General features: G+C 44.2%; 1 protein-coding gene across 2 annotated transcripts in view; it reads right to left on the bottom strand.

The window, feature by feature from the left end:
• The window catches only part of KAT14 (lysine acetyltransferase 14), a 74,983-nt gene that overhangs the window by 41,664 nt on the left and 19,713 nt on the right, over nucleotides 1-13,606 (bottom strand). For both annotated transcript variants that reach the window (XM_054255240.2, XM_003732817.6), the window contains exon 6: nucleotides 12,927-13,495. In XM_054255240.2, the coding sequence (XP_054111215.2) occupies nucleotides 12,927-13,495 (569 nt within the window). The remainder of the gene's footprint in view (nucleotides 1-12,926; nucleotides 13,496-13,606) is intronic.

The following is a 13,606-nucleotide window of genomic DNA, read 5'->3' as shown; positions in this document are numbered from 1 at the left end:
ATAAAACTAGACATAAAAAACTAACCCCAGCTGTTTAAAATCAAAGTAATAATTTTAAAATTTTGAAGTCATTAAAAAAATTTAACTCATTTGAGCGAGTGAGATGTAGGGCTGAACACTGGATTTGCAGCTTCTCTAGGCTTCACTTTGTCTACATTATGTCTTCAACCCATTCACTAAATATTAACCAGCACTAATATCAAGTAGGTAACACATACATGGGTCATATTATACGACCGCTCTGTTATCCAAAGAGCCACCAGGGCCAACTACTACTGTATATAGAGTTTCTGAAATACATCTCTGATATGATTTGGCTCTGTGTTCCCACCCAAGTCTCATCTTGAACTGTACTCCCATAATTCTCATGTGTTATGGGAGGGACTAAAGCTGTATATATTTTTAGTAGTCTGAAATGAAAAACTCTATTTTTGAGACAGTGGGAGATAATTTGAATCATGAGGGTGGTTATCCCCATACTGTTCTCATGGTAGTGAATCAGTCTCATTAGATCTGATGGTTTTATCAGGGGTTTCTCCTTTTACATCTTCCTCATTTTTTTCTTGCCACCGCCATGTAAGAAGTGTCTTTTGCCTCTTGCCATGATTCTGAGGCCTCCCCAGCCACGTGGAACTGTAAGTCCAATTAAACTTCTTTTTCTTCCCAGTCTTGGGTATGTCTTTATCAGCAGTGTGAAAACAGACGAATACAGTAAATTGGTACCAGGAGTAGGGTGTTGCTGAAAAGATATCCAAAAATGTGGAAATGACTTTGGGATAGGTATCAGGCAGAGGCTGGAACAGTCTGGAGGGCTCAGAAGAAGAAAGAAAAATGTAGAAATGTTTGGAACCTCCTAGAGACTTGTTGAATGGCTTTGACAAAAATGCTGATAGTGATACGAACAATAAGATCCAGGCTGAGGTGGTCTCAGATGAAGATGAGGAACTTGTTAAGAACTGAAGCAAAGGTGACTCTTACTAGGTTTTAGCAAAGAGTCTGGCAGCATTTTGCCCCTGCCCTAGATATCTGTAGAACACTGAATTTGAGAGAGATAATTTAGGGTATCTGATAGAAGAAATTTCTAAGCAGCAAAGCATTCAAAAGGTGACTTGAAGGCCAGGCATGGTGGCTCATGCCTATAATCCCAGCACTATGGGAGGCCGAGGTGGGCAGACCACCTGAGGTCAGGAGTTCAAGACCAGCCTGGCCAACATGGTGAAACACTGTCTCTGCTAAAAATACAAAACTTGGCTGGGTGTGGTGATGTACACCTGTAATCCCAGCTACTTGGGAGGCTAGGCAGAAGAATCGCTTGAACCTAGGAGGCAGAGGCTGCAGTGAGCTGAGATCTCACCACTGTACTCTAGCCTGGATATCAAGAGTGAGATTCTATCGAGGTGACTTGAGTGCTGTTAAAAGCATTCTGTTTTAAAAGTTCAGAAAACTTGCAGCCTGACAATGCAGTGGAAAAGAAACAATTTTTTGAGGAGAAATTGAAGTTGGCTGCAGAAATTTGCATAAGCAACAAGGAGCTGAATGTTAATCCCCAAAACAATGGGGAAAATGTCTCCAGGGCATGTCATAGGTCTTCATGGCATCCCCTCCCACCACAGAGCTGGAAGCCTAGAAGCTAAAAATGGTTTCATGGGCCAGGCCCAGGGTCTCCATGCTGTGTGCAGCCTGGGGACTTGGTGCCCTGTGCCCCATCTGCTCCAGTTGTTGCTAAAAGGGGCCAAAGTACAGCTCAGCCCACGGTTTCAGAGGATGCAAGCCCCAAACCTTGGCAGCTTCCACGTGGTGTTGAGCCTGAGGGTACACAGAAGTCAAGAACTGAGGATTGGGAACCTCCACCCAGATTTCAGAAGATGTATAGAAATACCTGGATGCCCAGGCAAAAGTTTGCTGCAGAGGTGGGACCCTCATGGAGAACTTCTGCTAGGGCAGTGCAGAGGGGAATGTGGGGTCAGAGCCCCCATAGAGAATCCCTACTGGGGCACTGCCTGGTGGAGCTACGAGAAGAGGGCCACAATCTTCCAGACCCCAGAATGGCAGATCCACTAACAGCTTGCATTGTGCAACTAGAAAAGCTGCAGATTCTCAATGGCAGCCTGTGAAAGCAGCCAGGAGGGAGGCTATATCCTGCAAAGCCACAGGGGCAGAGCTGCCCAAGACTCTGGGAACCTACCTCTTGCATCGATGTGACCTGGATGTGAGACAAGGAGTCAAAGGAGATCATTTTGGAGAGCTTTAGAATTTTGACTGCCCTGCTGGAATTCAGGCTTGCATGGGCCCTTTGTTTTGGCCAATTTCTCCCATTTGGAATGACTATATTTACTGAATACCTGTATCTCACTGAATCTAGAAAGTAACTAGCTTGCTTTTGATTTTACAGGCTCACAGGTGGAAGGGACTTGCCTTGTCTCAGATAAGACCTGAGACTGTGGACGTTTGGGTTAATGCTGAAATGAGTTAAGACTTTGGGGGACTGCTGGGAAGGCATGATTCGTTTTTAAATGTGAGGACATGAGATTTGGAGGGTCCGAGGCAGAATGATATTGTTTAGCTCTGTCTCCCCCCGACCGCCAAATCTCATCTTGAATTGTATTCCCATAATTCCCACATATTATAGGAGGGACCTGGTGGGAGATAATTTGAATCATAAGGACAGTTTCCACCATACTGTTCTCATGGTAATGAGTAAGTCTCATGGGATCAGATGGTTTTATCAGGAGTTTCCTCATTTGCATCTTTTGCATCTTCCTCATTTTTCTCTTGCCACCACCATGTGAGAACTGCCTTTCACCTCCTGCCATTATTCTGAGCCCTCCTCAGTCACATGGAACTGTTAAGTCCAATTGAACCTCTTTTTCTTTCCAGTCTCAGGTATGTCTTTATCAGCAGTATGAAAATGGACTAATGCAATCTCTTTTTCAGTGAATAAATTTTAAAAAATGGGACTTACATAGATTATTATCCCTAAAATAAATCTCAGTAGCAGAGAGGTCCTACCAGTGGTTCAGTGAGGATGAGGCCTAGGATACCTATGAAGGTATCCTAACAACCTGGTGGATTTTATGTATTTCCCTTCAAACCCCAAGAGCTGGACTGGAAATATGTTGTTCTTCAGTGACTGCTGCTCCAGGGTTCTCAGTCATGTAGTAACAGAACATATGCAATTAGGGCTTTATAGCAAAGAAATCAGATGGAAGATTAAAAGGCACATTTATACAGCTGTTTGCCAAGGGTTGGATGAAGTTTAAAAACCTGAGTTGTTTTTGTAGAATCAGTTTGCTCTTAACCTAGAAAATAGCTTTGTTAAAAAAAAAAGATCAAGATTCCTTCCTTTATACTTTGCTCTCATACCTTCCCTTCCCAAACTGGACACCAAAATTTTAAAAGGCCAACTGAATTCTACCAAGGTTTAAAGTCAATTTCAAAGTAAAACTGAAAAGTGTGATATGTAATTCCTAAATATAGTCACTATCAACTCCTCCATCCCTATAGGTATAAGTGGCTCCTCATACCAAAAGGCAGGGTCAATTTCCCCACCCCTGAAGCCGGATGGACCTTGTGAATGGTTCTGACCAATCAGAAAGTAGTAGAAGTAACTTTCTGGGGCTTTCAAGTCTAAGTCTTAAGACAATTGGTGGCTTGCTTTCACTTTTCCCTCCTGGGAGTCCAACTCGACCGGTTAAAATGACTAGAGGCAGGCTGGGCGCGGTGGCTCACGCTTAAAATCCCACACTTTAAGGGGCCAAGGGGGAGTGGATCACGAGGTCAGGAGTTCAAGACCAGCCTGGCCAATACGGTGAAAGCCCGTCTCTACTAAAAATACAAAAGTTAGCTGGGCGTGGCACATGCCTGTAATCCCAGCTACTCAGGAGGCTGAGGCAGAAGAGTAGCTTGAATCCAGGAGGCAGAGGTTGTAGTGAGCTGAGATTGTGCCACTGTACTTCAGCTGGGTGAAAGAGTGAGACTCTGTCTCAAAAAAAAAAAAAAAAAAAAAAAATGACTAGAGGCCACAGGGAGATGGGTTCTGGAAGAAGAAAAGCTCTCCTGCTCATTCCAATCCCAAACTAGATTCCAGGTTAATGCAGCACATGAGTGACCCCAGCCTTCAGCCCACTAAACAAAGAACCACCCAGTAGTGCCCAGTCAATCCACAGAATCAAAAAAGATAGAGGTATCATAGGCCACCAAAAGTTTTGGAGTGGTTTATAATGCAGTAACAGATAACTGAAACACCAGCCACTGAACTACTTACTATACAGAATACTCTTATCTGGTTAATGTCTCAAGGACATTAATGTCTGGGGAGCTCCATCAAAGTTACACAGCTCCCTAACTTCTTCCCACTCTAATGTGAACCACTCCCAGTGCTGTCTGGATCCACTGCCTCCCACTGGCCTCTCTCCTCCCGCTCTTATACCTGTACTATCCAGTCTTGACATAGAAGCCAGAATCTTCTAAAAATATAAATTCACTTTCCTTGATCTAAACTCTGACATGGCTTCCTACTGTATGTTCAGAATGCAGTTCAAACTCCTTACTTGTGACCTGCAGGATCTTGCAGGATTTGGCCCGTTACTCCAGTGGCCTCATTAGCCACCACCCCATTCCCTCTGCCATCACTAGCTTCCAGCCACATCCACCAACCCAACTCCCGCTTCCGGGCCTGCCCCTGGGCCTTCCACCCTGACCCTGTATCACCTGGCTCCTCCTTGTGAAGCAGGGCTTAAAGTGCTGCCTCCTCAGAGAGGCCATCCTGAACCCCTGCAGAGCTGTACTCCTGCCCCCTACTCCTCTACTGCCCCCGTGTTCACCCTGCATGCTGTGATCACATTTGCCTCGTTAGTTAGTTAATGTCAGCTCCCTGCTCAAGGATGTCCTCTGCATAAGAACGGGGACCTACCCTGTCTTAGTTCACAGCAGTTCCCCTGCTAGAATAGTGCTTTGCAATTTTTTTTTTTTTTTGAGAGGAAGTCTCACTCTGTTGCCCAAGCTGGAGTGCAGTGGAGCAATCTCAGCTCACTGCAACCTCCACCTCCCAGGTTGAAGTGATTCTCCTGCCTCAGCCTCCCAAGTAGCTGGTACTACAGACACACGCCACCATGCCTGGCTAATTTTTGTATTTTTAGTAGAGATGGAATTTCACCGTGTTGGTCAGGCTGGTCTTGAACCCCTGACCTCATGATCTGCCTGCCTCGGCCTCCCAATGTGTTGGGATTACAGGCATGAGCCACTGTGCCTGGCTTTTTTGTTGTTGTTTTGAGACAGGGTCTCACTCGGTTGCCCAGGCTAGAGTGCAGTGGCATTATCATGGCTCACTACAGCCTTGACCTCCTAGGCTCAAGTGATCCTCCCACCTCAGCTTCCTGAGTAGCACATGCCACCATGCCTGGCTAATTTTTTTTTTTTTTTTGTAGAGACGAGATTTTCTCATGTTGCCCAGGCTGGTCTCAAACTCTTGAGCTCAAGTGATCTGCCCATCTTGGCTTCCCAATGTACTGGGATTACAGGTATGAGCCATTTTATGGCTCTTGGTGTATGTTATCACTTAACTGACATTTGCTGAGTGGCAAAGTGTGGGGAAAAAAGCATCCCAATGTCAAAAAAGTGTGAAAAAATGTTAAATGAGTTTCTTTACACTTCTAATTCTAAACAATGGAGATCTAGGTGGGCTACTTGGCTACTCCCTTCCCAAGCCCAATCCAATAGATGCTACAGACATGAGAGGGAAGGCTAAACACAAGGCTGGGAGAAAGCCCAGGGGGAGGTGCCAGGTGCCTGGGTACGAGTGAGGCAGCAGAGTAGAGAGGGCAGAAAAAGGCTCTGCCCCACAGATGTGTCAGAGGCTGCTTGGATAAGTCATCACCTCCCCCAAGCACTTCTCTGGGAGAGGCAGATCACTGCCAATCGACTTTGCCAGCTACACACTGACTGGAAGATAATGCCCGAGCAGCACTGGAGCCTTCCTGTGTAGAGGGTGGATACCACTCGGGGCAGCCCCTGAGCATCCCACAGTCCTAGGCAGCAACACCAGAGGGAGAGCAAAAGCAGCACCTGGGCAAGAGGTCCTGGGAGGTTCCCTAAGCAAAGAGGGCATCTGACTGTGGGAAAAAGAGAGGATGAGAAGTGGTTCTGCCCAGAACCTCCCATTTTATTAAACTTGCTGACAGGGTCAAAAGCTAGGAACCAGGCTTTTGCTCTCTCCCCCAGGCATAAAATCCCAGCAAAGGTAGCTTAAATCACTAAGAGGGTATGAGTTCACAGGAAAAAGAAAAAATCCAGACCCATAAATAGAAAGTGCAAGAAAATGACCAGGCACGGTAGCTCATGCCTGTAATCCCAGCATTTTGGGAGGCCAAGGCAGGTGGATCACCTGAGTTAGGAGTTTGGGACCAGCCTGGTTGACATGATGAAACCTCGTCTGTACTAAAATTAGCTGGGCGTGGTGGTGGGTGCCTGTAATCCCAGCTACTCAGGAGGCTGAGGCAGAAGAATTGCTTGAACCCGGGAGGCAGAGGTTGCAGTGAGCCAAGATCGTGCCACTAAACTCTAGCCTGGGCATAAGAGCGAAACTCGACCTCAAAAAAAAAAAAAAAAAAACTGTAAGAAAACAAAAGGATAACAAACTAAACAAGTTAAACAGGAAAAGGAAGATTTAATTTACCAAGCAGACAAGAGTTTTAAGGTACAATAGTCATCAAAGAAATGCAAATCAAAACTGCAATGAGATACTACTTCACACTCACTAGGATGACTGTAACAAAAAAGACAGACAAGAACAATATGGCAAGGATGTGTAGAGAAATCAGAATCTTCATGCCCTGCTTGGTGGGAATGTAAAATGGTACAGCCACTTTGGAAGACAGTCTAACAATTCTTCAAAAAGTTAAACATACAGTTACCATTTGACCCAGCAATTCCACTCCTAGATCTACACTCAGAGAAATAAAAACATGTGTCCACACAAATACTTGTATACAATGTTCAAAGCAGTATTTATCTTCATAGTTAAAAGGTGAAACAACCCCGAAGTCCATCAACTGATGAATGGATAAACCAAATGTGGTCTATCCATACAATGGAATATTAAGCCATACTTAGGAATACTAATATGCGTTACAATATGGATGAATCTTGAAAACATTATGCAAAGTGAATGAAAGTGTTCTGCAAAGGCCACATATTATATGACTCCATTTATGTGAAATGTCTAGAGAGTACATAAACCTACAGAAGCAGAAAGTTAATTCAGGGGTGGTAGGAATAGGGGCTTTTTTGGGTAGTAACAACTCAAGGATTCAGGGCTTCAGCTAAAGTAATGGTGTTAACATCCATATCCAGAGTCCAGAAGAGGAAAATATAAAGGAGGAATACACTTAAAGAAGCAATAATGGGGGATTTCCTAGATCACAGCAGCACATACAAGGACTTCTGGTTTCCAGTCTGGCAGGTTAAGACGCTTAGAAGTTGTTCCTCCAGTCTAACAAGTAAACTGCTGAACACATTGAAAAATCAAGAACTCTTCTTACATACATAAAAGACATGAGGTAACAAGGCAAACCACTGCCCTCAAACTTGGAGAGAAAGACAGAGAATCACAGTGCCTGGAAGCAGAGCCTCTGTGGGAACCAGCATCCGCGTGGGAAAGCCCTGAAGAAATGAAGAACTGCTAGAGGCTCAATGCTGACAAGTCTGAGAGAGAAAAACTCCACTGGGTAAGTCCTGCCTCCAGAAGTTGGAACAGGGTCTCACAGTGAATATCAAAGAAAACTCCCCTCTGGCTTCTAGCTGGAGGAGGGGAAAAGGAACCATCTTAAAACTAAACACAGCATTGTGTTCTTAGTAACACCTGCCCTTAGGAGAAGTTATGTTATCAGAGCCTAACCAGTTGGGATTTAATCAGAGCCTAACTGACCTGGGAGAAGAGAAATACCTAACTCCATACCCTCTAACCATCCAGTCCCAGCTGACTGGGGAGAAAAGTGAGAAGCACTTTTGAAGTCCACAGCCCAGAGCACAGGTTCAAAAGACTGAGAACTACTCACAGAGCTTATAGAGGGCTTTCCCTGCCCACACCTCCCACATTTCCAACAGCCAACTTATCACAGCTCCTCTTACCCAGAACATTATTTTTGGCTTTCAACAAAAAATTACAAGGTATACTAAAGGCAAAAAACACAACTTGAAAAAAACAGAACAAACATCAAAACCAGACTGAGATATGGCAAAGATGTTACAACTACTGGACTGGGAATTTAAAATACAGGTGCACCTCAGAGACATTACAGGATCGGTGCCAGACCACTGCAATAAAGTGAATATCATAATAAAGCAAGCTGCACAAACTTTTGGTGTTCCAAGGCATATAAAAATTGTTTAAGGCCAGGTGTGGTAGCTCATGCCTGTAATCCCAGCATGTCAGGAGGCTGAAGCGGGAAGACTGCATGAACCCAGGAAGTCAACTGACAGCTACAGTGAGCCATGATTGTGCCACTACACTCCAGCCTGGGTGATAGCGAGGCTATCTCAAAAAAAAAAAAAGAGAAGAAAAGAAAAGAAAAAAAAAGCTGACAATATATTGTCATTGTGTACAATAATAGTACTATGTCTAAAAAAGTGTATATGCCTTAATTTAAAATACCTTATTGCTAAAAAGAAAAAAAATGCCAACAATCATCTGAGCCTTCAGTGAGTCAATCATTTTACTGGTAGAGGCTCTTGCCTCAATATTGATGGTTGCCAACTGATCAGGGTGGTGGTGGTTGCTGAAGGTTGGGATGGCTGGGGTAATTTCTCAAAATAAGACAAGAATGAAGTATGCCACATTGATTGGCTCTTCCTTTCACAAAAGATTTCTCTGTAGCATGTGACGCCGGGTTTCTTTGTTTCTTTTTGTTTGGTTGGTTGATTTTAAGACGAACTCTTGCTCTGTCGCCCAGGCTGGAGGGCAGGGATGAGATCTCAGCTCACTGCAACCTCTACCTCCCAAGTTCAAGTGATTCACCTGCCTTAGCCTTCCAAGTAGCTGGGATTACAGGTGTACACCACCATGCCCGGTTAATTTTTGTCTTTAGGAAAGACAGGGTTTTACCATGTTGGCCAGGCTGGAACTCCTGACCTCAGGTGATCCACCTACCTCAGCCTCCCAAAGTGCTGGGATTACAGGCCTGAGCCACCATGCCCGGCCATGTAATGTTGTTTGATAGCATTTCACCCACAAAAGAACTTCTTTCAAAATTGAAGTCAGACTGTGCCACTAATTTATCAACTGTTTATGCAATATTCTAAATCTTTTGCTGTCAAATTTCAACAATGTTCATGGCATCTTTACCAGGAGTAGATATTATCTTATAAAACCACTTTCTTTGCTCATCCATAAGAAGCAACCCTTATCCATTCAAGTTTTATCATGACACTTATCGATCACATCTTCAGGCTCCTCTTCTAATTCTAGTTCTCTTGCTCTTTCCACCACATCCACAGTGACATCTTCCACTGTAGTCTTGAACCCCTCAAAAGTCATCCAAGAGGCTTGGAAATCAACTTCTTCCAAACTCCTGTGAATGTTAAAACTGTGGCCGGGCGCGGTGGCTCATGCCTGCAATCCCTCACTTTGGGAGGCTGGAGTGGGCAGATAACCTGAGGTCACGAGTTCGAGACCAGCCTGACCACTTAAAAAAAAAAAAAATTAGCCAGGCATGGTGACACATGCCTGTAATCCCAGCTACTCAGGGGGCTGAGGTAGGAGAATCGCTTGGACGCGAGGGGCAGAAGTTGCAGTAAGCCGAGATTGCACCATTGCACTCCAGCCTAGGCAACAAGAGTGAAACTCTGTCTCAAAAAAAAAGAGAGAAATTTTGACCTCCTCCCATGAATCACAAATGTTCTTAATGGCATCTAGAATGGTGAAAGCTTTTTAGAAGGTTTTCAATGTCTTTGCCCAGATCCATCAGAGGAATCGCTATCTATAGTAGCTATAGCCTTACAAAAAGTCTTATTTAAGACTTGAAAATCAAAATTACTCCTTGATCCATCATGGGTTACAGAATGGATGCTGTGTTAGCAGGCATGAAAATAATATTAATTTTATACCTCTCCATCAGAACTCTTGGGTGACCAGGTATATTGTCAACGAGCAGCAATTGTTTGGAAATAATCTTTTTCTCCAAGTAGTAGCTTTCAATAGTGGGCTTAGAATATTCAGTAAACCATGCTGTAAACAGATATGCTGTCATCCAAGCTTTGTTGATATATTTACAGAGCACAGGCAGGGTAGACTTAGGATAATTTATAAGGGCCCGAAGACTTTTGGAAGAGCAAATGATCATTGTCTCTAACCGAAAGTCACCAGCTGCATTAGCCCCTAAGAAGAGAGTTGGCTTGTCCTTTGAAGCTTTGAACCGAGGCCCTGACTTCTAACTACTAAAGTTGTAGGCAGCATCTTCTTTAAATAGAAGGCTGTTTCACCTACACTGAACATCTTGCTTAGTGTAGCCACTTCCATCAATAATCTTAGCTAGATCTTCTAGATAACGTGTTGCTGCTTCTACATTAGCAACTGCCGCTTTAACTTGCACTAAAAGAATAAATATAAAACAAGAGTATGGATTGAATAAATGCATTTATAGCCACCCCTGTGTAAATACATTAAAATTTATACTAAAATTCCAAGTTGGCCAGGTGCGGTGGCTCCTGCCTGTAATTCAGCACTTTGGGAGGCCGAGTTGGGCGGATCACGAGGTCAGGAGATCAAGACCATCCTGGCTAACATGGTGAAACCCTGTCTCTACTGAAAATACAAAATTAATCAGGTGTGGTGGTGCATGCCTGTAATCCCAGCTATTTGGGAGGCTAAGGCAGGAGAATTGCTTGAACCCAGGAGGCGGAGGTTGTGGTGAGTAGAGATTGTGCCATTGCACTCCAGCCTGGGAAACAAGAACAAAATTCCGTCTCAAAAAAAAAAAAAAAAAAAAAAAAATCCAAGTTAAGACTGGGTTAAAACACAAGTATATAGCTTTACTACTTCCCAAAATCCCACTAAAACTACAGAAACTGACTTAATTAGAACAGTAAGTGGTAAGCAGATGGACAAATAGTAACTGATTTAACGCCAAAATCCCAAAGTGGCTTTGGGTAAGCTGAATGAGAGCTAACAACCCAATCTATACTGCAGAACTGGCTAAAATCCAGGCAGCAGCAGCAGATTCCTCTGGAACTGGGACTAAATGGGACAGTTAAAATAAGAATCAGGCAAACAGCATGTGGAAAGCAGTATGATCCCCAGATCCCTCCACTCTCTCTAGCTGGGTGGCTGCCCTCCCCCAGAAGCCAGGAGGTCTGATTTTTGGGAAGGTCTAACAAAGGCTCCAGATGGGGCCATTCAGTGAGAGCTGATACCACCTAAGCCAGTGGTAAAGCTAAGCCAGGAGCAGGGTGATTTACAAAACACAGCCTCAGGGAAGTATAGCCACTGAAGTCATCAGCCTTAGAGCCTGGGGGGTATGATTTCGACAGAGAGGCTCTTTAAGAGGTTAAAGCCTCTAATTATACCCGTATACTAATTACACTGCCCACAGCCAGGAAATGATCTTTCCCTCTACAGGCAGAAGACTGCAGAGGCTCAAGAGAGAAATTCTGGACACAGGAAGCCAACGGTGAGTACCGTCCTGAAGACAGGGAGAGTCAATTTACTTCCTCAATGGTAGGCTCCTGAGCCCTCCCAACTTGGCTCCTGGTATGCAGGCTGGTTAATACTGTGTGCTTCCCAGGAAATACTGGAATTAGAAGAAAAAAGAAAAGAGGATCTATCTGGAGTAGAGATCCTGGTAAACTATAGGCACTCCCCACCATTCTTTTTACTGGAACACAGCCCCATTCACTATGGCTCTCAAATCACAACAGCAGTTCCCAATGAGATTTTGTGGCCGGCAAAGCCTAAAATAGTTACTATCTGGCAGAAATATTTTTTTATTTACAGAAAAAGTTTGCCAACTTTTGATCTAGAGGGTCCAATATCCAAATAATAGGGGAGTTCTAAAATGAGGGAACAAAAAAAATAGAAGACAGGAGATCAAAACTTTTCCATACTCAGGAAAGAAAGTTTCAAACTGAAGGGGCCCAAACACCACATGTCCAGCACAAGGAAAGACATAAGCCCTACATATGGCATATCACTGAATAATACCAGAACACCAGCAATGGAGAGCAGAATCCACTAGCTTCCAGAGAAGAAGACAGAAAAGCATCCAGGCCCCAAACAGGCAATTTGCAGAGAAACAACCATGAAATTTAACCTCACCTCTAACCAAAGAAATGTAAATAAAAACAAGATTTCACTTTACAGCCAGCCAATCAGCAAAACTTAGAGGCTAGTATCAAGTGCAGACAAAGATATAGTGAAATAAGGCCTCTTGTTCCTCCCAGTGCTAGGGTATATGCAGACAGTTCTAAGTGGAATTAAATGTTCCCAGAAGCATCCACAAAATTTGGGTTCCACTGATCATCCTTTGGGCAACACTGACACCACACTGATCCCTTGGCTACTATTTCTTCATGCTGTCCTCTACGCAGATCTCTACCTTCAGATCCTGTGCAGCACAGTGTGCGAGACACTGTCATGGCCTCGACAAATCTATCAAAGCTACAACACAAACCATGTACAGCTACCCTCTGAGAGAGAGATAAAGAACACTTATAGGTTAAAGAAAAAGAAAACCCAGATGTACTAAGGTGTTCTTCTAAGAAACAACTGTCACAAACAAAGCCCAGTGATTTTTGTTCCCCTTGCTCATTACTTCTCTCTTCCCAAACTACTCAGGATTTAAAAGGTCACAGCATAACCATGTCAACTGCCTGGTACAGCCTGCCCCACCTCCACTCCTGCCCCCACCAGCTTTATAGCAAATGCCTGCATTCACCTGGTATCGGTCAAGGATTCTGAAGTCCTGACAGGTAGTTCGGTACATGGCTTGTCCAGCTGAAAGTCTGGAAACTCCTCCTTCTTTGGCTCCATAAATCCCATCAACTAACAGAAGAGCAGCATTAACAACTTGATCCAAGTCAAAAAGTGGTAATCCCCTATCCCTTTTCGCTTGTCTGACAATCAGTTTGCGCTTCAGTCTCCGAGCTTCCGGAGTCATGGCAACCGCACCAGGACAAGCTTCCAGCCTCTTGAGCAACAGCTTTTCCTCATAGATGCTCACGGGAGTATACTTGGGCTCTTTCGGCTTTGTGTCCTTCTCCAGCTGAGGCTTCCTCTTTTCTCGAGCCCTTGTTTGCAAAGACGTGTTGGAATCTGTGTCTTCACTGTCAATATCCATCCTGTCTGGTTTTTCTTCCTCACTCTCTACCTCCTGCTTTATCTGTTCAGGGCCTCTGACCTTCTTTCTGCTCCCAACCACTGGCCCAGAAGCTACTGACCCAGAAGGGGGTGGAATGTACTCCATCCCTGGGTCTATGACTCCATCGCCTTCCATCTCATCATCATCTGTGCAGAATACAAAACAGTGTCATCAAGACCCAGGAAGGAAGAAATGCAGAGCACAAAACCCACAGGGTGAAAACTTGTATATCTATACTATGGCCCATACCCAAAATA

The sequence above is a fragment of the Callithrix jacchus genome, chromosome 5, assembly GCF_049354715.1.
Source record: "Callithrix jacchus isolate 240 chromosome 5, calJac240_pri, whole genome shotgun sequence".
Classification (NCBI taxonomy): domain Eukaryota; kingdom Metazoa; phylum Chordata; class Mammalia; order Primates; family Cebidae; genus Callithrix; species Callithrix jacchus.
This window is presented reverse-complemented; position numbering and strand designations above follow the sequence as displayed.